Genomic DNA, 24,206 nt, shown 5'->3' with positions numbered 1-24,206 from the left:
AGCCCTAATATCCCTTCCCTCCAGACACCTGCCAAAGACACAAACCTCTTCTGCTTAGTAATTCCAGCCCAGGAGGTTTGGGACACAGATGAAAAGCCATAGACTGAGGGCCCCCAGTCTGGTCCTCCTCTTTCCTGGGGCAGCCCCAAGCACAGAGATCTGAGATATTCCTGTTTCTCCACTCTATGGCAGAATTTAAGTTTCACCTTCTACCTGTTCACTGTACACAACCCAGCTGAGCATCCAGCCTCAAACACTGGCCTTCTAAAACTACCAGCTGAGCAATCTGCTGAAGTGCTGCAGTTTTCTGTAAATCCCAGCCCAAGGTGCCCAAGTGTGGGCACAGCCTCAAATGGATGCTATGGGCAGATCACACAGCATGCAGCCAACTGGAGATGTAAAGCATCTATATGGCCTCCACCAAGTAGGGGACACGGCATGAGTCAAAACGAGGGACACCAGAAAATAATAGACTTCCCATGAAGAAGAGCAATAATTTGCAGCTGTAAATCACCTTTCATCTACAGATCACAGAGGCATTTCAAGCACTAATTAATGCAACCTTGCAGCATCCCTGCCCATAACTAGCACGGGGTGATGGTTATTCCATCCACTGGCACACAGCCACCTGTCCTTGCAGGCACCTGCAAGAGGGAACTGGCTTGCAAGGTTAGTCCTGTTCTACTTCTCACAGCCATGCTGGAGATGTGCAGGCACTTCTGCCAAAGGGCTGGTGTGTGTCCTGAGCATCTGCAGGTTTGGTTTCTGCTTTCAGAGCAGGCAGGTGAAGGTGAACCAGGGCTTTGCACCAGTGAACCCATTTTGAATCCAAGCCTTCTATGTCTTGGTTTTCATCTTGTATTTCTATGTGGAAATCACTGTTTAGCTCAAAGGAACAAGAAAGGCTTTCAAAAAGGCTAGAATTCTTTAACCTTAGTAGTTATCTATATAAAGCTGAAGGCACACCCAAAGCATTTGTTAACTCAGGCCTGGAGCACAGTAGACAAGTCCACAAGGATCTCTTTGAGAGGTTGTTTGCATTCCTCATGCAGTGTGAGGAAGCCTGGCCAATCTCAGTCTCTTTTTTCCCTGAGTCAAGGCATCTTCCCTAGGAAAAACAAAATACACTTTTCTGTGAAGCATTCAAGCGTGAGAAAGAGATAAGAAGTGGCATAATCAAGAAATTTCTTAGTTGTAGGTGTACCAGACAAGTCTTCCCTTCCCCTGGGCTGGATATCTACAGCACACACCCTGCAGCCTGCCAGTGCCTGAAGGAGCACGGGAGTAACAGGAGACTCTGGGCTACAAAACTTGAAGATTTTGAGTTTTCAGTGAGCAAATGAGCAGAAGTTACCGGGTTGCATGTGGGAATTGAAAGGTAAGGCTGAGAAATACAGAATTGGACTGGATAGTCTCCTTCTGCATTCAGAACTTCTATGAACACTGTCCTGAGTGTGAGCATCTTGCATGACTGAAAATAGCTCTGCAAGGTGCTGGGTGACAGTGAAAAGCCAGCCCCTGGCACTGTGCATCTCCCAGCGTGGCCTTACTATCCCTCCAGGAGCTTCATTGTACAAAGAAAGGGCAACTGGAGTCTGCTGCTTGGTCCATGATACAAGCAGGTAAATTAAAGGTTAGAGAGACTGTGATTTGCTTCAGGACACAAAGAGTATTGAGGCAGGAGTGAGGCCCATAAGCCCTTGCTGATAGTCTCTTGCTCTGACTTCAGCGTGATGCGGGATTTGTTTCCTTCGTTAAAAATAACCTTGTTTATAACCTCTGTTTCATGATTCAGCTTTTCTGCAGTAAACAACCGATCACCATCAAAGCAGGGTAGCATCGGATTTCAGGAGGGGGATGCACTAAGCCGTTGCAGCTCAGGGATGCTCCTTGCAGGGAGCAGTTCAATCGGGGAAGCAAGGGGTGCCTCCTCAAAGGACTGCTCTTTTAGGAGAGGAGCTGTCTGAGATCACTCTGCCTGGAGCTTCTGTTGTGCAAATCCCCTCCCATGGCTTCTGCCCTGCTAGAAACACCGGTGCCTCATCACCATGAATCTGCAGGCCCAAAGGTACAGACAAACGTGGTTTTCCTGGTTCCTCTCCTCCTTCTTGCCTGTAGGTAGAGCATCAGACATGCCTTCCTTTACATACAGCGACCTGAAGCCTGACCAGTGGCACAGCTACCGGTTTTACATCTAAAACAAGATTCATTGCCAAGAAAAAACTCCTAGAAAGTCCCACGCCTGCTTTTATTCCTCACGCTGTGGTGTGATGCAAGTGTCTCGCAAGCTCTCCTGGCTCTTAAAGACCACGTTGCCAAGGTCTGCTTGCTGCTGTGCTATCTGGCCTGTGAAAATCAGGCTCTGCAGCGTGCACTCCTCATCTCATTTAGCAGCTGGGGAAACAAAATGACCAGGACCAGCATTTTCCAAAAGAGTCACCTGATTTTTGGCTAGCTCTGGGTTAACTTGCCACTTTCAGGTGGGTCAACCCTCCAAGGGCTTCAGCAACTGCTGGCTTCAGACATGTGCCCATGGCCACACAGATAATTTGTAGCAGAGAGCTAAACAGGAGCCAGACCCTGAGACAGTCCTCTGATGCAAATTTGAGCTCATCCTTAATTTTTTAGGGGCTGTTCCTTTGTCCTTGCAGCAAGAGGAATTTTTCCACACATATGATTTTATTTTTTTTTCCCACATCATTGTGTGTTTAATGTTTAACAGTGGGATCATTATGGTTTTATTAGCAGTATGTAACGCTTTTTCATCTTCAACTGACTTTGCAAACATTAACTAATTGATCTCAACTATGAATCAGTGGCAGTAACTAGGAAGAGAGTCACTGAGAAAGTGGTCATCAGATCAGGGTGCAGAAATCAGGGCTCCTGCTTTGCGTCTAAGAGCACAAACACTGGCAGTTTTATTACAGTCATTTCCATTAGTGCTGCTGTCAGGGAGGGCCACTTTGCAGTAAACAACCCTCGGCTGCTTCTGGTTGAGCTCGTGCTTGACAAAATGTAGCAAATGTCGCTGGACTCCATAAAAAGCTGCTTTTTAAAAATAAATTTGTGATTGACTTTGTTTTCCTCAGCGATGCAGCAGTCGTTGGTTGTTTTCAGCTCACCCTAACAAAATACATAATTAAAGTATCTGTATTTGCGGGAATTAGATGCTAAAATAAGAGTGGGGTTGCTCACAGCCAAATGCTGTGAGGTTTTCAAGGTTCACACTGGCGAAGGCTGACTTGAAGCATCCTGAAGACGGCTGCCAGGAAATTAGTTCCTCGTTTGCAGTATGCAGAACATGTACGGCAGCTTTGTGATTTACTCTCATCCGCTCCACGCTGCACCTTTTTTTTTTTTTTTTTTCTTTTTTTTTTTTTTCCCTTGCGACTGTCCCAGCGTACACAATTTTCTGTTGCAAACCAGGAGTGAAAATGAGCACTGCAGCGTGGAAGAGCTGTGCCACTACACAGGTAAGGGTGGCCAAGGCTGGCAGGGACACAACCCCTGTGTGTGTGTGTGTGTGTGTGTGTGTGTGTGTGTGAGTGTGTGTGTGTGTGTGTGTGAGTGTGTGACAATAGCTCTGGGGACAGAGAGGACCCAGCGGGATAGGGGGATGCGATGGTGGCTTTGAAGACAGATGAGTATGCACTTGGGAGGATGTGATGGTTGCTTGGGGGACAGAGGGGACAGAACACCTCAGAGAGGAGAGGAGATGCAGTGAAGACTTTGGAGACAAAGGTGGAAACACTGGGGGGGATGTGATACTGGCTTTGGCGACAGTGGGGACACCGTGGGGAAGTGTGATGCTGCCTTTGGGGACAGGGTGGACCAGTTGGGGGATGTGATGGTGGCTTTGCGTACAAGGGGGACAGAGCAGAAAAGTGCGACGGTGGCTTCGGAGACAGAGGGGACGCATCGGGGACGTGCGATGGTGACCGTGGGGACCGTAGGGATGCAGCCGGTCAGCAGGTGGCTGTGATGGTGGCTTTGGGGACAGAGCGGACTCAGTGGGAGGGTGCGGCGGTGGTTTATGCCCCGCGGCCGGGAACAGTCGCGGGTACCGGGCCGGGCTCCCCCTCCAGTGCGTCGGCCGGTGCCCGTGCCACGCCGGTGCAGGCGGCGGGCGGCAGCTCCGCAGCTGCGGGACAATTTCTCCGGGAGCCCGGCGGGACAACACGGACCCGGAGATCCCTCCAGCGGGAGAGCAGAGGTCGGCAGCCGCTCTCCCGGCGCCGGCGGAGGGTGCGGGGGGTCCGGCGGGGCGAGTGGGCTCCGGGTCGGGCCGGGCCTGCCTTGCGCGGCCGTCCGGCCGGTTGCCATGGCAGCAGCCAGGCGGCGCGGCGGCGCGCGCGGCCGGCGGGGCGCGGCGCGGCGCGGCCCCGGAGCGTACCATGTGCGCCCGGCGGCGGGAGGCGGCGGAGGGGCCACGACAGCGGCGGCTGCTGCTGCCCTGCTAGCTCCGCCACGGCGGGCCCGGTGACCAGGAGCCGCTGCGTCAATGTAACGGCGATGGAGGGGAGGGGGGGGAAAGGGGGGGGTGGGCGCCGCTGGGCGGCATTTCCACGCCGCGCGTGGCCGCCCGCCGCGGAGGAAGGGGAGGGGGGGGGGTGTGGGGGGGGCAGAGGGCGGGCGGGAGGCGTTAAAATGGCGGCGCGCAGCCGGCCCCCGCGCTAAACCGGCCCCCGTGGCTCGCCCCGTGCCGCCGTGCGTGGCACGGTGCGGCCGCCCGCTGCCTGCCAGCTCCGCCGCCGCCGTGAGGTAAGGGCGGGCCCGGCCGCGGGGCGCCGGCTGCTCCCGCCGAGCTGCGGGTCGCCCGGGGACGGGGCGGGAGAGCTCCGGGGCGGGGGGCAAGGGGGGGGGGGTCTGGTCCTGCGGCCGGGATTCGGCGGCCGCTGGCGGTTGTCCCGGGAGCGGCCGGGGGTGCCGGCCCATCGCTCCTTTGTCTGCCAGCGGCGAGCGGGCTGGCCGGCCGGCCCCGGCCCAGCTCAGCGGCGGCGGGAGCGGCTGTGGAGGGTGGTTGGCGCGGTGCGTTGCTAGGGTGTCGTTTCGTTTCGTCCTATAAAAAAAAGCCAAAAATCCTATAAAGAAAAAAAAAAAAACAATCAAAAAAAACCCAAAACGAAAGCAAACTGAAAAAGCCGGCATGTAAACTAATTTTTGCAGCTGAAAATGTACCAGGCGCTGTCTTGCCCAGAACGCCTCGTAGGGAAATGCCTGCTCAGAGCAGAGTGGAAGTGGTCTTCTACTTCTAAAAAAGCAGCACAAACTATGTGGCAGACTCCCCTGCCGCTACAGCGATGAGAAAGGGGCCCGAGGGGAGGGGTGTTTTTTTTCCTTTTTTCTTTTTTTTTTTCTTTTTTTTTTTTTTTTGGGGGGGGGGGGGGAGACACACGACTCTTATGAAGACATGCGCATTTGTTCATTCTTGCCACCGCGCTGGAGTCTGCCTAGAAACAAAGAACACAGCCTGGCGAAGTTGATGCTGGCTCTGAAAGTGCTTGGCTTTTTTTGTTTGCCTCATTTAGTTATGCCTTAGTTAAAGGCATAACTCACTGGAATAATTTAGGGATACTCACTTGAATAATTTCCATGTGCCTGCTGATGGACACCCCCCACCACCTCGCCCCCCAAGCCCACCTTTCGCACCCCTCGACCCTACCAGGCCAGGTCTACGCATTTCGGAAAAGTGCAGCCATGATAGAGCAACTTCTCCCATTTTCCCCGAGCCCCGTGGTGTGACAGCTCGCAGTAGGTGTGCCTTCCGACGGGGAGCCACCCCCTTGCTGAATCATCATGGAGCGATGGCCGGACGGCTCGTCCGCTCGGGAGCAAAATATTCCCCTGTAGAGCATGAGGCTGTGGCCAGGCGAGTGGCAAGTAAGGGACCTGTTAGCATTCGGGTCAGGCGCGGGCGGACGGTCGCAGGGAGGAAACCTTTCGCTTTCATGGCAGCGGGAGCTGCGGATGCGGTTTTGAGCTTAAAAGCAGGATGTGCGCCGCTATAAGGAAGGTCCCCTGCCTTTGAGGTAGTGAAACTCTGAGGGGCCTGATCCTGCAGCTCTGGCTTCTCGGAAAAGTCGTTTCTTGCAGAGATGGGCTCTGTGCAGGATCGACACCTGGCTTGGGGAGTGATGTGTGGGTTTGTGGTGTCGGGCATCGGTGGCTATTAGCAGTAATTCTGTAACGTGTTTGTGCAGACAAGCACCTGAACAAGTGTTGTGTCCCTGCTCTTTGCCTAAAACTAGTTTGTTCTGCAGTGGGGAAAGTCATTGCCTTCTTTACCACAAGGATATAATGACTTTACCTTTGGGGGGCTTGGGGTGCATGTGTGCGTGACAATGAAATGTTGCTGTGTATCCCTGCCTTTATTCAAAGGATGCCAAAAAGTATGGGAGAGGTGGGATGAGCAATTTGGAGCTGGGGTGTATCAGGCAAGACTAAATTGCAGCGGTTGTTGGACATGTAACGTCATCCTGTAATTAGAGCGAGGTAGTAGCCTGTACCGTGTTGAAACTATCGAGTGTCTCAGCTGGAGCACTCTGAATTAAGCTTGTTCTTCTGGGATTATGCAGAAGCAGAAGTACTGCAGTTAAAGTTTCTATACAGCTTCCATGGGGTTGCAGAGATGTTCTTCCCCCCATGGGTCCTCCTTGCAGGTATTTTGTGTACGTGAGGGCTGCAATGGTGCTGTTCTCCAGGTTGGAAAAATGCCATAATGGCACAGTCCTGCTTCTTCCAGCTTTATATACAAATGAATGTGCAAATCATGCTTCTCAGCCCCTGAGGGGTGGAGGTAGGGGCAAACTCCTGAAGGAAGGACTCCTGAAGGTTCAGCTTTATGCAGAACTGAAGGCTTCAAAGGACTCTTTAATTTGGTCTTAAAACTTCCCTGCCCCCACTGCTCTCTGTACCCCAAAAAAAGATGTGTGCTTGCAAGTGTTCTGGTGGTGAGCCTGCAGGCTGTGGTCTTTCCAGCATTCCTGCCAGCAGGGCTCTAAAGTGGCTCTTTAAGGGTTGCACTAGTGAGGAGCTGTGGTGGTACAGTCGTGCACAGGCAGACCTGGGAGGCTGTGCAGAATTAGGGTGTGTGGGCAACAGCCCTTCTCACGGCCGCTCATTTCTGTTGCTGTGTGCGTGTATATATAGACATGATACATATTTAAATGAAGTAATTTAAAAGTGGTAATGGCCCAGAAAAGTTTGAGAGCTATTTCAGCATTTGAGTGTTTCACTTTGAAAGACAATGGACTGTGCAGAAGCTTCTTGGTATTATGGGATGTGCTTTTACAGCAAGAGGAGATGCAGTGTGCTCTTGGGCACAGTCAGCCTTCCCAGAAGCAGCAGTTTTACATATGCACCTGGTTCAGCCTGTATACAGTTTCATGTGTGTAGCGGACCTGGTGCTATATTCCAGATGGTTTGGGATATACCAGCAGGGGTTCAAAGTAGACCTGATGTTCAGCAAGGAAATTAGCCCCTTGGTGCTGTAACCTTTGTTGCTCAGCCTCCTGCAGCAACTGGCCAGGTCAGGAGAAGGCAGGATACCAAATCCTTTCCATCTCTGTGGATAAGTGAGGGAACCCCACAGAATGAGGGAGTGGACCTGGGCTCCCATTCCTTCTTCCTGATGCTGGCCCACATGGTGCAGGAAGTTACTGATGAGTAGGGATGCTGGGTTGTTTCATCCACATAGAGGATTCTCAGATTATTTCCATGCCCAATTCCAGTACATGAGCAGTGGTGGCTTCTTCTGGGTCCTTCTTCTGTGTTGTGGAATGGCTGACATTAGGCTTAAGTGTTATTCTTAGATTTTTATAGACCTAGAAGTTGTCTCTTGGGCTTGCCCCATCTTAGTAAAATGAATATGTGGACCTTAGAGTTTTGCACTTGTGCTGCCACCAGAAATTAGGTTGTGAGAGGCTGTTCTGTGCATTTAATGGAATCTCAAAGTGGGGCTTTAAAACTTGTGACTACCAAGGTGGGATGTTAGTTTTCTTACCTTTTGCAGTACAGTTTGCAAATCAGTTTTGAAGCTCGTGGTCTGGTGGAAAAAGTGGTTCTGCTTCTAGCCCTTTGCTCCAGTCTCTTCACCATCCTTATGGATTAAGAATAACCTTGCAGAATAAGAAGGAAGAAAGCTTGTTTTAGCCATCCCTGCTTCCTTGGTTTGCTTCTGCATGTGGCCACAGAAAGAGTTGTATTGGCATAAGGACCTGGGTGTGCAGACAAGGCAGGGTGAGGCTGGACTGCTGCTTTTATTGTCAGCACTGGTCTGTGCTGAGAGCAAACCCGCATTGCTGGTGTCTTGCTAATTGATCTTTCTTCATGCACGATTCAAACCATGGCTTTCCTAGCCAATGGTGCCTGCAGTTTAGTCCAGGAGCATGAAAGCCAAGGAAGATTTTCTTTGTGGCTAATGTAGGCACAAGTGATGATGATGATGACGAATCTGCAGTCAGAATTGGGTGACTGATGCCTGCAGCAGGACACCCCTGCCATGCCAGTGGGGAGAGCTTGGCTTTGGCAGTGTAGCAAACCACTGTGAGTCAGACACGTTGAGAAAGAGTATGTAGCCATCACAGGAGCAGGCCTTTCTGACCATGAACATACTAGAAGTCATGTGTGGAAACTCAAATGAGTACTAGAAACACAAGGCTGCTCATTGAGTGGGAGGCTGTGCACTGAAAAGCAGAGTTGCCTTAGATCTCAGTTTCCAAAGGTAGTTACAGGAGCTGTGGTTGTTGTTGCGCTCTGAAAAGGGTACAGAACAGGCAAGCAAAGAGCTGCCCCTGTAGGCAGACAGAGCACTCCACATTTGGGTTACCCAGATCCAGCCTCTGAGCACCCCAAAATAATGTGAGACAAATCTTTTGAAACAGGCCAGAAGCACTTAGTTGGGGAGTGATTGCAGCCTGTAAGAGGAGGAGAGCATGTCTTTATTGAGCAGTGTGTGTTTGCTCTTAAAATCCCTCAAAAGCTCTGAAGCTCAAGCTTGCTTGATTTGCTATTTTTGCCATATGTACTATTTCAGTGGGAAGCTTCAATTGAGTGTGTATGAATTGGTGCAGGAGTGGTTCCCTTTTAGGTGATAGGGAACCAGTTACTGCACTGCTTTTCTTTGACTGTTCTGTGAGTTTCTTTTTTAGTCAGTGTGGGCAGTGTATGAATTGTTCTCTAGGGCAATGCTGAGGTCCTAATTTGCCATGTAATTTAAGCACAGGCTTGTCTCCCGTGCTGAAATGCAGTCTTTTGGCTGGAGCATTTTTAATAACAGAACATTTGTAATTCTCTGCTCACCTTTTGTGCAGCATCAGAAGTTCTCCAGACTTCGGATGGATGTCTTCTGCAATGTGGTTCCTCATCATGCTCCCTAAGTATAGTAACAGTATAAATTGACCCTTTTAGGTTTTTTACTTTTAAGTTCCCATGTGTGTGCGCAAGTTGTTGCTCTTGTGTAGATGATTTGTCTGATTTTGTGCTTGCAGTGCTTTTGCAGTTGAGCACCTCTGGCCTGCTGAACTGTGGCAGTGGTTGGTGTTCTTTTAAAAGGTGTGTATCCTTCCCTTTTTCCATGCCATCTTCCAGGAAGGATTGCCTACCCGCAGTGATGTTATCTTCCCTCATTTTAAAGAGTGTCAGCAGATATTTATTTTTCCCCTTCTCTTGTCCAAATGCTAAGTACCCACCATGGGAGTGAGTTGTCTCCTATTACTCACATGGAGCAAATCTGTGGTTTGGCCTCCAAATTACACAGCCCTGCTCAGCAAGGGTGAGGTCCTCTGGAGCCAGGGTGCCAGGATTTCTTTGCCTCCTTTTTTAAATGTATTTACTTATTTATTTCGCCCCCCCCCCCCGTTGGACACATAGGCTGATAGCAAGCTGAAAAACCGGTGGCCTTCAGAGCTGGGTATTTTATGTCTGAGGGCTTCTGAATGCATAAAATCAGAGAGAATGTGTCTGTGTAATCCGATCTGCTCTTGAAAGCCTTGCGGAGGGCTGCATGCTGCAGACATAAGCTGTGTCAATAAGAACTCTATTCACCCTCGGAAAACAGCCTCGTGATCGGGTTTGACTGGCAGGCTTCCTAAGGGAGGGCTTTTTTTTTGAGGAAGAGCTCTTTTTGGCGGCACTTCTGACTGCCTTTTCGCTTTCCCACTTACTGTTCTTTCCTCGGCGTGATAAACTTGGATTTTTTATAATTTTTTAAAAATTATTTTAATTTTTTTTTAATTTTTACTGGGGCAGAGAGAGGATTTCACACAGGAGGATAATGGGAGCAGGGGGAGTTTCCTTCCTTGCAGTGAGAAGGATTTAAAAAAATATGAGGGAGGACCTGGAGGTCACTGTGAGTAGGAGCTGCTCATGGACTATTTCTTGCAAAACAGTGGCACAAAATACCCATCCTTCTCTGGTAAGAGTCTTGGATGGTAATGCACAAAGTGTGTGGTTGTGCATCTTTATTGCTTTTTCCCCCCTCTGTTCTGCTGATGTCTGTATTACCCAGAAGTGTTGGGTGAAATTCTGCTTTTGGTAATGCTGGCATAAATCTGCTGTGAAGGCAGTGTTATATTAAAGGCTATTTTTCTAAAACAAAAATTAACACAAGTAAAAAAATCTTACTCTGATTTACGAAGTATTCTACACCTGACGTGATATTTTAAAATCTTGTAGGAAAAATCTGCTTGAGCTAGTAAAAATTATGCTTATAAGATTTTCTGAAACCAGAGTTTTAATCAAATTACCAGTGTCTGAGCTGCATCTTTAGTGTTGGTGTAAATGGCATTTTCTGTTGCATTACATCTGTGATATTGCTCTGCTAAGGTTTTAAAGCCATCCCCTTTGGCTTTGAGATACCATTTTTAACAAAAGAGATGCTTAGATGGTAATTTTTTCAGGTTTCTTCTTTCTTGTAAGCCCCATGGTCTACCTGTCAGTTTTTTTAAAAGCTCCAGCACCTTAATCAAGTGCAGATATGAAAATTAGCTCATCTCTGTCTTTCTGGATTGTTACTGTATGTACAAATGAAAGCTTGAAAATATAATTAGTATGTAATATGCACAAGATCAAAAAAATAAAAATACAAAAAACCCCAGATAATACAGAGCTGTTACTTAGGTTAGATGCAGTTAGGTTTTGAATCAGTTGGGGCTTGACTTAATTTTGCAGGGTTTGCTGGTGATGATGGAATAAAACCAAAATTAACTGCTGAAATATGCTTGTCCTGAGTCAGGAATTTGGCTGGTGAAAATTGAGAATGCCACAGAAAGAAGGGGAATCCCCTCACAGGGGAGCCTGGCCCTGTGCATTTTGCAGATGGGTGCAGTATTTTTAGGAGATTCCTGCAGCCCTCTTCCTTTCACTGGCTCTCCCCAGCTGTTTCCTCAGAGATAATGGCCTAATCTTGTCTGTGGGAGCTTAAATAACAATCTCTGGCTGGTTTAGGTGGGATTGCCCCCTGCACAAACCATGTGCAGACCTGGGTGAGTGTGGGCAGGAAATGCAGGTTTCTCTGCTCTTGCTCATAGTGGGGGAGGCCACAGCTGCCTAATTTGTTTTTACTTCCTGTTCTCAATCTGTTTAGGTCAAAAGCAGTGGTGTTTTTCCATATTAAGATGTTTGGCTTCATTCTGCAAGGCAGCAGTAAGTTTCAGATATTTTGGAATATTTTAGAGACTCTTTATTTCGGCCCTTGACTTTTTAATTTGGGTGATGAAAGCTGTAGTAGACCTTTTTATTGCATAGAGGATGGCAGCATTTTTTCCTGTGTGCTTTGGAAAAACCTTTGAAATACCTTGTAGGTCTGTGGATGAGCAGAGGGAGGGAGCTGGCAGGTCGGGCTGCCCATGGATGGCTCCTTGACAGGCTCACTGGAAGACAAGGACTCCTCAGCCTGCTTCTGCTCTCCGTGGTCATGAGGGGATAATGCTCCTGGAGTTAATTGGGATGCTGGGACTTAAATGTTTGTGAAACATCTGGGGATCTTCTGGTGGAAGGTCCTGGGGCTGTGGGTGAAGTGGTGGCGGTTGTGCTGTAATATTGGGAGGGACATATGTGGGTAGATGGACTGCTTGGTAAAGCTGTCCTGAAGGCTGGAATGGTGAACTGCCAAATATTCCTGCTTGCTGTTGGGGAAACCTTCCCCTTAAAAGGAAAACCAGCTCCTGCAAAAGAGCATCTCCTGCTCTGAGCCATGGCTGGCTGCTCCTGGGGGTTGTCCCCCAGAGCACTGGGTTAGTACACAGCATGCAAAGTGTTACTGCAGGCTATTAAGATACAAAACTGATGGAGAAGAGAGGTCTTTGGGTTTGTCTCCCCTAAATCTGGTCAAAGCTCTTCATCAGTGCTGTTCATTCTTCTTAAACCTCTCAACTGTAGGATCTCTTTACAGCCAGCAAGTGACAATGGGTAGATCATACAGCCATACCAGGTATCAGTTGAGACCTTTTAAATACAGTGTGAATTTTTTAATGAAAATGGTAATGAGCAGTGCTGGACCAGAGGTCTTGTGCTCTGTTTTCAGAGACATTTCAGTAAAATAATTTTTGAGGCACAAAAAAGAAACAGTAGCATGAAGCCATCAGTAGGGTTACAGGTGGTCTCTCCATGTTTCTGAAGCCTCCATATGCTGGGTTTTATCTGCCTAAGGAAGCCAGAGCACAGAGGGTTGTTGTGAAGCACCTCTGTGCCCTCAGGATTTTGGATTTTGGTAGTGGCATCCACATTCTTGAATCTGCTTGCAGTCAGATGAGTAATTGTGATCCACATTTCTTGTGATACTGAGGAGCTGAGTAGGGCATGTGGTGTGGGTTCTGCATGAGGTTTTATCAGCCTTGCTAATGAGAGAGACCTGCTGGCCTGGGGACTGTCCAGCTCTAGGAACTGTGTCACAATATGATGCATTCAGTAGCTGATGCTCAGATACCAAGGTTGGAGTAAGGATGCTGCTGCTGCAAGCCAGATTCATTTTGTGTCCTATATTAGGTGGAAGGTTACACATTTGACAAGACCCTGAGATCCATTCTTAAGGTACAGGGAATTTTCTGGCTCATCTAACAACAGATCTAATTATTTTCTGCACAGTGCCACCGTCTCGTTCCAGAGATACCAGGATCTCTAAATTCAGCCCAGCTGTAAAGTATGTCCTAGATGTCCTTAGTTGGGTCGTTGCACCATTTTGCACACCAGCTTATGTGAGAAATAGTTTCTCCCCCAGAACTTGGAACACCTCCACCTGCTCAAGCCAACCTAGGGAATTCAGTGCCTGGTGACTTCTGGATGGGAAGAGTGTTGGGTTGCACAATGGTGAAGGATTCATCCCTGTAATAGGGTCTGCACCCTGTTCTTCCCATGTGTATGAGTGCATACAAGGAGAGAAGCAAACTTGTGGAGAGAATGTGGGGTTTTTGGGGGAAATTATGGAAGTCTCTTGAGAGAGGGTCATTGCCAAGGCAGAGCCATTGGCTGCTCGAGCTTCCAAGCTCTGCCAAGTGCCCATGGGTACCAGGAGGAGCTGAGCCTGCCATTTCATGCCCTTCAAATGGGTTTTGGCACTGAAAGGTGCACTCTCTCCTTCCTGCTGCTGTCCTCATTCCTCTGCCTTGAATGCTTGTCCTGGCTGAGGGACAGGGCAGGAACAAGACCCCACGGGAGGGCAGAACTGCTCTGGCCAATGCAGCCTGTACTTGGATGAGTGGAAATGGTGGGGAGCATCTGCATGGGTAGGGCTGAGTGGTCACTGATGATCTCTGAGCTGCTGGGTTTATTGGGGTTTTTTGTTTGTTTGGTGAGGGGTTTTGTTGTGGGTTTGGTTATTTTATTTTTTTTTTTATTTCAGTAGAACACTAGTAATATACCAGTTGATTAGAGTAATGCTTAATACAGCCATTGCATGAGGCTGTGAGCTAAGGCAGGTGGGTTTTTCCAGCCATAACCCTCTTATTGAAGCAAAAGGATGACACTTGAACTGATACTGTACAAAGGGAAATAACTACAGACTACAAGCTACATTTCAAATGACTGCCTAATGATTCCTACTCTGTAGACTTGGGGATGAGTTGACTTGTCTTGATGATGAGCAGGCCAGGGAAGCAAAGGGGAGGACTGGGAAGCAATTGCTCCAGATTTGGGGCTGACAGGCAGGAGTTCTGGGTTTGTTTGCTGTGGAGTTCCCTTTCAGTAAAGTGTAGATGCAAATGTGTGAGAAGCTCTGATCAGAAACATTGATGATGTTCAGCAGCAAATACATGGCTGGTGATCTGCTTGACTGCTGACTTTCTTTTAAAGCATTCTCTGGATACTTTTTGGTGAATGGGGTATTTGGATGGAGGGAGACTACAGCTAAACTTTTACATTTCAAAAGGAGTTTTTTTGCATGAGAATAAATCTGTGGCTGGCTTTGCTCCTGTTATGGTGTGCTCCACCTTCAAGTTTGCTGGTGCTGGCTTTATAAAATTCCTAGAGGGGTAGTGCAGAGCACTGTTTTCAGCTCGACTATGAATGTCCACAAGGAGCAACCCAAATTGAAAATCAGATGTTGGTCACCACTGGCAGACACCTTTTGCTGGTCCCTTTTGACTCTGATGCTGTGGCATGGCCAGGCTGGAGAGCACCTTCAGCTCTCCCTGGCAGAGCCCTGGGGCTCAGCAGCACCCACTCCTTTTACAGGTGTAACCCTCCTGCTGTGCTGGGGAGACTTTGTCCTTGCCTGTTAATAGGCAAAAAAAGCTACTAGGACTGCAGAATTTCTTCACAGAGAATGCAGCAATTATTTAAAAAAATAAATAAAAGGAAGATAGGAAGCTTGTTAGGTTAGCACCACAAATGCCTTTTTTTTTAAGATGCCCAGTACAAGAAAACTGCTGAGGGGGTGTAGTCCATTATGGTGATTATTGTACAAATGTAACATCTTTGTGATAGGTAGATAGTGAAGCTGACTACAAATGGGAATGATACTGGAAGGAATGTAAAAAACCTAATATTCTGAATAGAAAGAATTTAAATTCATTTAATGCTAGTAATCTTTGTATTAATAGCCATAATCTGCTTCTGAGACGCATACAGGCTTGACTTTTTTTTTTTTTTTTCCTTCTCTCAATATAACTGCATTAAAAAGAACAGAGTGTGTCTCCTGACCTCTGTATCTAGACTGTGAACTCCCAAGAGCACGAATTTTTCTTCTGTGCTTTTGGACAGCATCTGCAGGTAGTGAAAGCTGCCAGTAATCAGTAGCAGTGCTGGAAGCAGATCCCTTAGCAAGGTTTTAATCCTGCATGATGCTTATAGGAGGGTGGAACTAGGGCTGCAGTCTGATACTGGCTGTGTGGGATGTTTTTAGGATGGTCTTAAGCCTGTGTGTTGTCAGTGGTTCTTAGCAGGGTGATCTTGGGAGGAAGCCTCCTAACTGGGAGAGTGAGAGGAGATTCAGGCTGCTGTATTTTTCACTGTACAGCTTCTGGGGGTCTACCAGAGGGGAGTCACAAATGCAACAATATTGATGTACTTGATGCAGTAATATTAGCAAAACTGTGGAGACTGAGAAGGTAACAGTGGCCTTAGGATTGCTGTTTGAGCCATTAATGTGGGGAGAGAGCAGCAAGGCACAGCAGCAGCATCAGACACCTTTAAGTGGGTTTATTGCATCTCCCTGTTCTGAGGGAGAGAGCTGGTGCACATGGGTTTGCTTAGGTTTCTGCAAGAATGTGGTGGTGTTTACCCTGGAGATTCAAGCAACAAAAACGAGAAGGAGAAAGAGAGTTAAAGCATGAGATCTGCTTGCTCATGACCTGAATCCCCTAATCACAGCCTCATGTAAGTGAAGGTCTTAGGCTGGGTTGAGTAGAGGGCATCTCCACACAAGATAGATACATCTGCCCCCAGCCTTCCAGAACTGGATCTCAATCGTGAAGAAATGTAGTTTTATGTGCCTTAAGCTCTGCCTGAAACCAGATGTGCTTTGTGTGACATTGCTTCCTCTGTGGCAGGCATGTAGTAGGCACCTTGGTGAAGGTAGACATGTGCTACCTGAGTGCCCCTTCCTCAGCACACCTCCTCTAAGTGCCAGAAGCACATCCCTGGTGAGACCATAGCTTCTGGAACTGGCCCTTAATTTGGCAGGCTTGGATTAGAATGTTAGTTGTATTTAACCTTTGTGCTGTTATTTTCTATTCTTTAAGTAACATTGAGGTACTTCATGCAACAATGTGTGGCTTCTTTCACCGACCCTGTAATTTCCTTTTGACTATGGATGTTTTTGGTAGGGTGCCCCACCAACACCAAGACCATCCACATTGTGATACCTTGCTTTCATCTTCATCTGGGGTCAGTTCCAGGTTGTAAGACTGCAGCCAGCAATGTAAGGCTAGCTGTTATTTCTAGTAGATGGCTAAACTGAAAAATCAATTAAAAAAAAAAAAAAAAAAAAAGGAAAAAGGAATTCCAGTTTGGTTGGCTTCAGGAAAAAAAACAACCAAACAAAAAAACCTGAAAAATTGTCAGGACATTTTTAGCATGGATATGAAGGGGGAAAATTTTTTTCATTGAAAGATACATAATTTGTTTATTTATTGTATGAGAGGTAGAGGTGGGGCAAGACAGGACAAGCTGTTGTCCATCCATCTCTAGCCTGTGACTCCTGCATGTTGGCCACAGGGGGTAGGGACAAAAGGGAATGGGCCAGGTGTGCCATATGGAAGAGCCATCAGCAAGCTCTCAGTTTGCACTGTTGCAGCAAGTTGTTGGGCTGTGCCCAGTAAGGTGCTGTGGGAGGGTGACATGGTAGCTGGTTGAAGTCCTTTGTATTCTGTGTCCTGTATCAATATCTTGTGTTTCTGCTGAAGGATGAGCTGGTGTTCAAGGCCAGGGTAGGTGGGACTTTGAACATCCTGATCTAGGGGAACGTGTCCTTGCCTGTGGCAGTGCTGTTGGTCTGGATGATTTTTAAGGTCGCGTCCAACACAAACTATTCTATTCAGCTTCAACCTTTAAATAAAGCTGGATGTGTCAACGTGGCTATGGTTTCAATGCAAAGCCAGGGCTGCATCTGAGGAAGCACTGGGGACTGTTAATTGGAGGTTTGTGGCCTGTTAGGTGAGCTCTAGGGTAGGGGTGTACCTTGCAGCACATAAAATGTGTGTTTCATATTTGCTTTTTAGCTCTTGAAGTATGTGTAATTTTGAAGAACGTGCAGTTCTGGGGGAGCCTGCCATCAATAATTCTTACTCTTTGTGCAGCATGATCAAAAGAGGTTTTTTTCTGGCTCTGAAGGCTGAAGGAGAGACTGAGTGTAGCCAGACCCACGTTGGAGTCCCTGTATGTTCACTGTGCCCTTAGGTAAAGGATTAAGCTTGCAAAAGGGGAAGGAGGTCAGGTCTAGACCAAGAAGTAGACTCTGGAATCCAGCCAAGAGAGTGTGTGTTTTCCTGGTGCAGCATCCTAGATGTGGCAGTTGCGTTGATTTAGCTGAAATGAGGCTGACATCTGTAGGTCAGCCCTGATTAAAAGAGAAGGAGGGTGGAGAATAGCTTTGTGGAGTAAAGAGGATTTAAAGATAATGGTGAGGGGGAGACTTGTGGCCCTTACTTGCAGAATTTGGTTTGGCCTTGGGAATCTCACTCTGCCTGGGAGCAGGGAGAACCTGTTCCTCTGGTTCTTCATCAGCCCCCTGGGCACTGAAGCTGCTGCTCCTTTCTTACCCAGTTCATGGGTGTCTTCTGACCAGTCCCTTGCCCCTCCTCCCCCTGTTTTGGACGGAAATCCAACTCATGCTTTCCTCTTCTACTCTTCAAGGGAAGCCTTCCACACAGCCTTTGGCTTGCTGTAAAACACTGTCAAGAAGGCAACACCCACCCTGTGTGTTGCTGTGTTACAAATCTGAGTGTCTGGGTCTCTTGTTTGGTGCAGATGAAAGCTGCTGTATTGCACATGTGTTGCTGTATATGCAACCCATGGTTATTGTTGAGTGTTCATGTACCAGAGGCAGCTTCAGAAAAAACCTTTCTGTGCTCCTTTGGATGTCTTCTGTCTTCTGCCCATGTTCAGTTGAGCAGACAGACAAGGATGCAGGAAACACTCTTTGCTGAGGGAGGAGGAGGAAGAGGGTGGCACCTTAGATGCAGTACCCTCTGTGCTTTAGTAGAGCATCATATTGTGTCCAGAAGTGTGGTTCACAGTCACCAACTGCTGCTTACCCTACACATTGAGCTTATTGCTCTCAAAAGTGCTTTGACACCAATGATCCCCATGATACCTGTCACCCATCATGGGTGACCTGAGGCACAGAGGGGTGAGATGAGACTGCACAGTGGTATGAATGAACATCCTGCCACCAGAGTCATGAATATAATATATTGGTACTTCTTGCTTGGAGACCTTCAGGGGCTGTTCTGCTCTTCTGGTTTTTCCACAATGATTCCTTTCAGTGGAAAAATGTCTCATTTGGTCAGATGAAGACTTATGTGGTAAAAATCTGAAAGGAAAAGGGTGTTTGGCTTCTCCCTGAAGGAGGAGTTTTCATTTCACATGAAAAACTTTCTTAGCAAGATAAAAATAGAGAATTACTTTATGCGGAAAGTGCTCACTTCTCTGCTGGCTCTACTGGGCAGCCTTGAGCCATGAGGAAGTGGGGAAATTACCCTCAGCTCCCTTGGACCACGACCAGCCCAGTGAAGTAACTATCGAGTTACACCAGGGCTGCATTATGCTCCTCTAAATTTAAGGGATATATGGATCTGTATGAAAATTTAAATTTAAATGTTGCCAGGCACATCTTCCCTCCCTACAGGACATGCAATCTGCATGGCACTGCCTCATGAAGCACACCATGTTCCATGATGTGCTGCTTCATTTGGGCACTCAGCAGCAGTGACAGCTGTGATGAATGCTCACGTTGATCCATTAATAACTTCTATATGCAGGAAAATAACAGCATAAGCACTAGTGTCCCTGCATAGAGTTCTGGGCCTCTCTGTCGGGAGACTGGCAATTATTTGATGATTTTGTGGAAAATAAATGGTCTCGGCACTCATTGTAGTCCCTAAATTCATTTTCAGCTGTGACAAGAGCCAGGATTTAAGCCTGGGTCCCCAAAAGTAAAATGCAGTTAATTAGCCCACTCCATCATGCAGCCATTCTCAGTTAACAAAGGCAGTATGTTCAGCCAGACAGTTCTTGCTCACAAGTGATGCTAACCTTTTGAGCTGCATGTATGGCAGAGCGTGCTTGCTCAGAGCCTCAAGTCCTTGTTTGTATCCCTTTTCAGCAGTGCTTCTTAACCCCTCTGTGCAGCCCCATTGTACTGCTGCCCGGCTCAAGTTGAGAGGCTGCTGGCACCAGGATGTGTTTTAAGCATGAATGATGGTTTTTATTTACAGCAGTAGCTGTGGGGGTCCAACTAAGGTCGGAGTCTGATACAGAATAAAACTGGGGGGGGGGGGGTTCTACCCTTAGGAGCTTGTAGCCCTCAGGGTGAATTCTCAGGGGGATGTGACATTGGTGTTACTGACTGTACCTCATGAACAAGGTTGAAGCAGAGGGGCAAAGTTGGACAGCTGAAACAGTTTGGTTTCTGGGCTAGTCAGAGGGATGTGTGAGCCCTTGTCTGGAGTTACAGCTTGCTGTTCTCACCAGACCAGATCTCCTCACTGGCTTGAAGCTTGCTTGCTTGCATCAGACACTGATAAGCAAGAGCTCATCACCAAATGTTGCTGTGGTAGATATGGTGTGGTGAGATGTAGCTCGAAATAAACCAGCAAGAAAGAACTGCTCACTGTCAGACTCCACTGTTTCTCTCAGGGCAGGGAGGTGTTGGACATGTTTGCTTGCCATCCATCCATTGATTTGGGATTTTGAGGCTGGGGCAGGGCACTATGCTTCTTGAGCAGGGCAGGCTGTTGGGAAGTTTTTCTACCAGATCACTTGACCTCAGGCAGGGCACTTGAACCCTGTTCTTCTCCAGAGGTACTGGTTGGGTTAAACTTTTTTGGCATTTGAGCCCTTTGCAGTATCATGATGCTGTACAGTTTCAAAACACTGGTTTTCTTCCCTATGCAAATAATCTAAATTTGACTGTTGCCCCTGCAGTTCTACATTTTGAGGAAAGGGAGAGTCCTTAGTCTAGGTAAAACTATTGACTGTTGTGTGTAATACTATGTATGCAGCCTAAGAAGCATAGGGCCTTAACTTCAGACTCTGGCATCAATTTGTTTCCAGGCTTTTCAGTACTTGGCTGCTTCCTTGAGTCTGCACTCACTGGTATTGTAATCTGGAGCTTGTGTGGGCAAGCAGTACCATTTGGTTGAATTTAAACATTTGCTGTCCTTGCACAAGAAATCATCTGTATGTAGATGCTAGAATGTGAACAGTGATGGTCGTGTGAGTGGACAGTGGGTCAAGACCCCCTGAAAACAGAAACATATTGATGTTGTTAGCAAAAGCTGTGGAGCATGTTTTCCTTGAAAATTGTTATTCAGTATTGTCCTTGGTATCTTCTGAATTAAACATACTGTAAGAATCAGTTTGCTGGATTTTTGACTGTCTTGAGTATTGAATATTGGGTAGTAATTATCAACAGGCAGAGAAGGTAGCACGACCTACTGAACAGACAATAAGATGCATAGGCATTAGCAGCAGGGAAATCTAAGTCAAGAGAACACATAGGAAAAAAAATATGTACAAGGTAAGACTTGAGCAGCCAGCCCTTCTGCAGCAAATAGAGCAAGGTCTGACTGACCTTGGCAGCTGTACAGGGCAGCCTTTGCGTAAGAATGACATGTGCTTAATGTACTAGAGGAATTATTCAGGGACAAATATTCCTGTTTTCTGGGGGGCTAGGGATGCTTTTCTTCTGTCTCCAGTTGCAACACAGAAACAGCCCTCCTGAAGAAACTGGACCTTTCCAGTGCCTTAGAGCTAGTATCTTTGAGAGCTGGCAGAAGCTGGATATAAAGTCAGCATGATGGGTTTCTTCTTTAATGAGTCTGTGCAGTTTGTCTGCTAACAAGAGCTCTGCTCCACTTGGGGACTGGAGGAGCCCTGCAAGAAGTGCTTTGCTCTCCGTGGTGACGCAGGCAGAGGGACCTGGACCTTTGGGCTGGCAGGAGCACGGTGTGTGTTAAATACTGGGAGATCCTGAGCCAGTAAAGCTTTGCTGTCCCTGATGAGATGTGAGCATTTCCCATGCCCCAGTTCTTGTGCCCAGCTCCCCGGCTGCTCAGCGTGGGCAGGAGTGAGGATGGAGCCTGCACACAAGTGTCACCCCGTGGTCCCCTCCAGCCAAGACGGGGGTGGGACAGATGGAGGCTGAGCTGCTGGAGTCTCCACTCCCCACGTCCTGGGGCCAGGCCAGTCCCCATGCCACTGCCAGGGCCAGGTCTGCACCTGTGTGTCTCTGCTGGTGGTGTTGGTTATTAAACCTTGCTGCTTACTAAACCTTGCTGCTTACTAAACCTTGTTCCCTCTTTAGTAATGCTGGGTTTTATGGGTATTTCTTTCTCATCTCTCCCACTGGCAGGATCAGCCCTGTAAATGCCTGTGTTCAAGAGCAAAACTATCTTGAGAGTTTTGGAAGAGAAAGGTCTCCAAGGTCTCTCTATCAAAAGAGGGCCAGAAATTATGTTTGTTGATATTGATCGTGGGAAATGTAATTAATGCGGGTATAAAGTGTTAAATGTTAAATTAAAATGGGAGATTTAAAAGCAGTCGATAGATCAATTCTGAGGCTGGGGTGTAATGCTCAGACTTTCAAACAATAATCAGATTTCCGATAAAACTCTACTGTGTGCAATTAGAGGGGTTGAAATATTAAATCAGGTGTTATGGGAGTGATAGTTAGATGATGTTGAAAGAACAAAGATCCAGAGAAAAAGAGCTCTTCTTGTCTCTAGGCAGAGCCCCTGGCTGGGCAGAAATGGTATGGATTGTGGGGAATGCACTTTACTAGTGACTGAAACCACAAAAAAATGGGAATTATGGGGGAAACTGCAAAAATCCATGCTGCAGTTCTGAACATCTGCCTGGATGGAGATGAGACCATTTTCTCCTGATAGGTCTCTTGTAGTCTCAGCACTTCTGAGCCCTTGGTCAATCACTGGTACATATATCTACAACCAAGGTCCACTTGTTGGTGATTCAGCCTCCCAGAGGAGTGAGGACAGCCTGGTAAAACCCAACCCAGCAGGAAGTACTGCCATACAAAGGACTTACCAAGAGTTGGTAATTAGCAACTGACATCATGTTTCAGTGATATCCCAGCTAATCAGTAAGTGCAAAAGTATGAAACTGCCATTTTCTTAAGAGGTAGTGGAGCAGTTAAGGAGAGGGGTAAAATTGGGCACAGCACTCAGGCCAATGGCATATATGGGGCATCCTAGGGCATGTGGCATTTTCAGGACATTTCTTTGAAGTTCATGGTTTTTTCCTTGCCCTGCGATCTATAGAGAAATAAGCAGAGTAGCAACTCCCTAGTTCAACTGGTCCATGAGTAATGATCCCAAACAAATTCTGCTTTGGGGGCAGTATTGGGTTTAACTCTTCCACTCAGCTTAATTTTCTGATGCTGTGAACTGTGCATGAGGTTGTAGGAAGCACTCATTCTCCAAATATGTGTTTTTGCTCTCATACCTAAAGGGATAATTCAGAATATGGGATGGATCTGGTATTAACTGCAGGCACTGCACCAGTCAGGGTAACATTACCATGGGATGGAGGGGGAAAAACCACTTCTCTGCTAAATAATATGAATAAACAGGCTCATTAGCTCTGGGCACTTTTTTGCTAATCTTGTACTGTACCTGTGATGTGATTATCTGTGAAGACATGGCTGCAAGGCTCTCCAGAGCCTTGAGAGATGCATGTTTTAAGAGCATATTCTCATTTTGTTTTATAATCCCAGTGGCAGCTTCTGCTATGTATTCTTGATGTTTAAATGCTGATTAGGTTAATGGATCGTAATGTAACCCCACCCAGTTGGTCATTCAGTCCCTTGAAAATGGCTTGTGGTTGTAATCATTATTGCTTAATTACGAGCCCTCCCTTACCATGGACTGAAGCAGCTCACCCTGCTTCTAGCAGAGTGGAGGATGAGGAGTGGGCAGGGAGGTGTCTGCAGATGAGCACTGTTTTGGAGCTTTTATAAAGTTTCCACCCTGGCGTAGCTGGGCAGAGGTAACTTGATCTTGGGAAAAGTGCCTTTGTGCTGTAGCCTGCAGAAGAGCTTCTTTATTAGCAAAGCCTGAATGTGGGTTAGTTAACTTGTACTTTTGTATTCAAGGTCATTGTTAATTTTTTTTAATTGCAAACTTGCTCCCGAGTCTGGGGTTGCAAATGAGACTGGCTGTACCGAGATTCCAGAAAAGGCATTTCATCCCACAATTACTCTGTCACCCTGACCTTCCCCTTTATCTGAGAGGAAAGTAAGCTTTGTAAACTGCTGTACATAGATAATACAAGCCCCTAAAAGGTTGTGTCTTTGGGAAGAGACTGATTTTTCAGTCTGCAGCATATCATGAAACCAACTGAGGCAAAGCAGGGAGATAAAGGAATGATTGTGGCCAAGGATTCTATAGGAGATCTTCCTTTCTTTCATGGGAGGCATGGTGGGGCTGTGGAAGTCCTTGCCAAAAGGGTATTGAGAGCATGTGAAGCTTGCACAAGTGCTGAGGAGACTGAGCAAGTACTAATTGTAAAGCTGTTTGGGGAATGGTGAGCAGGCTTAGAAAATCCTTAGAGTTAGAAATAGTGGAACACTGGAGAGCATCAGGGTTGGGACATCAGGCATGTCTGCATTACTCTTACTCTTGGCCATCTCTGAGTGCTGCTGGCTCTGTCTCCAGCTGGGATTCAGATGGAAGGAGGTTCATTCCTTCATTCTCCTGCTGCTGAGGGAATTTGCTCTCTGCCAGCACCTTTCTGTGGATGGGAGCAGAGGAAGGACTCACAAGCAATGTACCACTCTGAATCATTGGTGTTTGAGGACACACATGCTGAAGGGCAAGTCCAGCTTCCCATAACTACCTGTCAAAGAGCATTTTCTTAACCTCTCTTAACCATTCCTGGGGTTCTGGTTCCAGTCTGCTGGATTGGTTCCACCTACATCTTCAGCTCAACTAGGAGACCTGCAGCTCTGGGCAGCACAGGGGGGATAAAAGGGTGCTTTGCACCTTATCCCAAAGACTTTCCCCATACTTAGCCTTCCCTTACTTTTTTCCTAA

The 24,206-nt window shown here is 47.4% G+C and overlaps 1 protein-coding gene across 20 annotated transcripts in view; it reads left to right on the top strand.

The window, feature by feature from the left end:
* Nucleotides 1-3,451: 3,451 nt before the first annotated feature.
* MBNL3 (muscleblind like splicing regulator 3) overlaps nucleotides 3,452-24,206 on the top strand; it is an 84,545-nt gene continuing 63,790 nt past the window's right edge. For 7 of the 20 annotated variants that reach the window (XR_011728728.1, XR_011728727.1, XM_071757950.1 and 4 more), the window contains exon 1: nucleotides 4,366-4,503. Coding sequence is in view for 2 of the 20 variants with exons in the window: in XM_071757943.1 (XP_071614044.1) it covers nucleotides 5,854-5,880 (27 nt within the window). In the remaining 18 variants the exon portion in view is untranslated. Of the gene's footprint in view, nucleotides 3,474-4,350; nucleotides 4,504-4,623; nucleotides 4,762-5,774; nucleotides 5,881-24,206 lie in introns of those variants that run through there. The other 13 variants (XM_071757949.1, XM_071757947.1, XM_071757938.1 and 10 more) reach the window with 9 other exon arrangements.

The sequence above is a fragment of the Heliangelus exortis genome, chromosome 14, assembly GCF_036169615.1.
Source record: "Heliangelus exortis chromosome 14, bHelExo1.hap1, whole genome shotgun sequence".
Taxonomy (NCBI): Eukaryota; Metazoa; Chordata; class Aves; order Apodiformes; family Trochilidae; genus Heliangelus; species Heliangelus exortis.
Note: the sequence above shows the minus strand (reverse complement) of the source record. Positions and strands in the feature narration are given on the sequence as shown.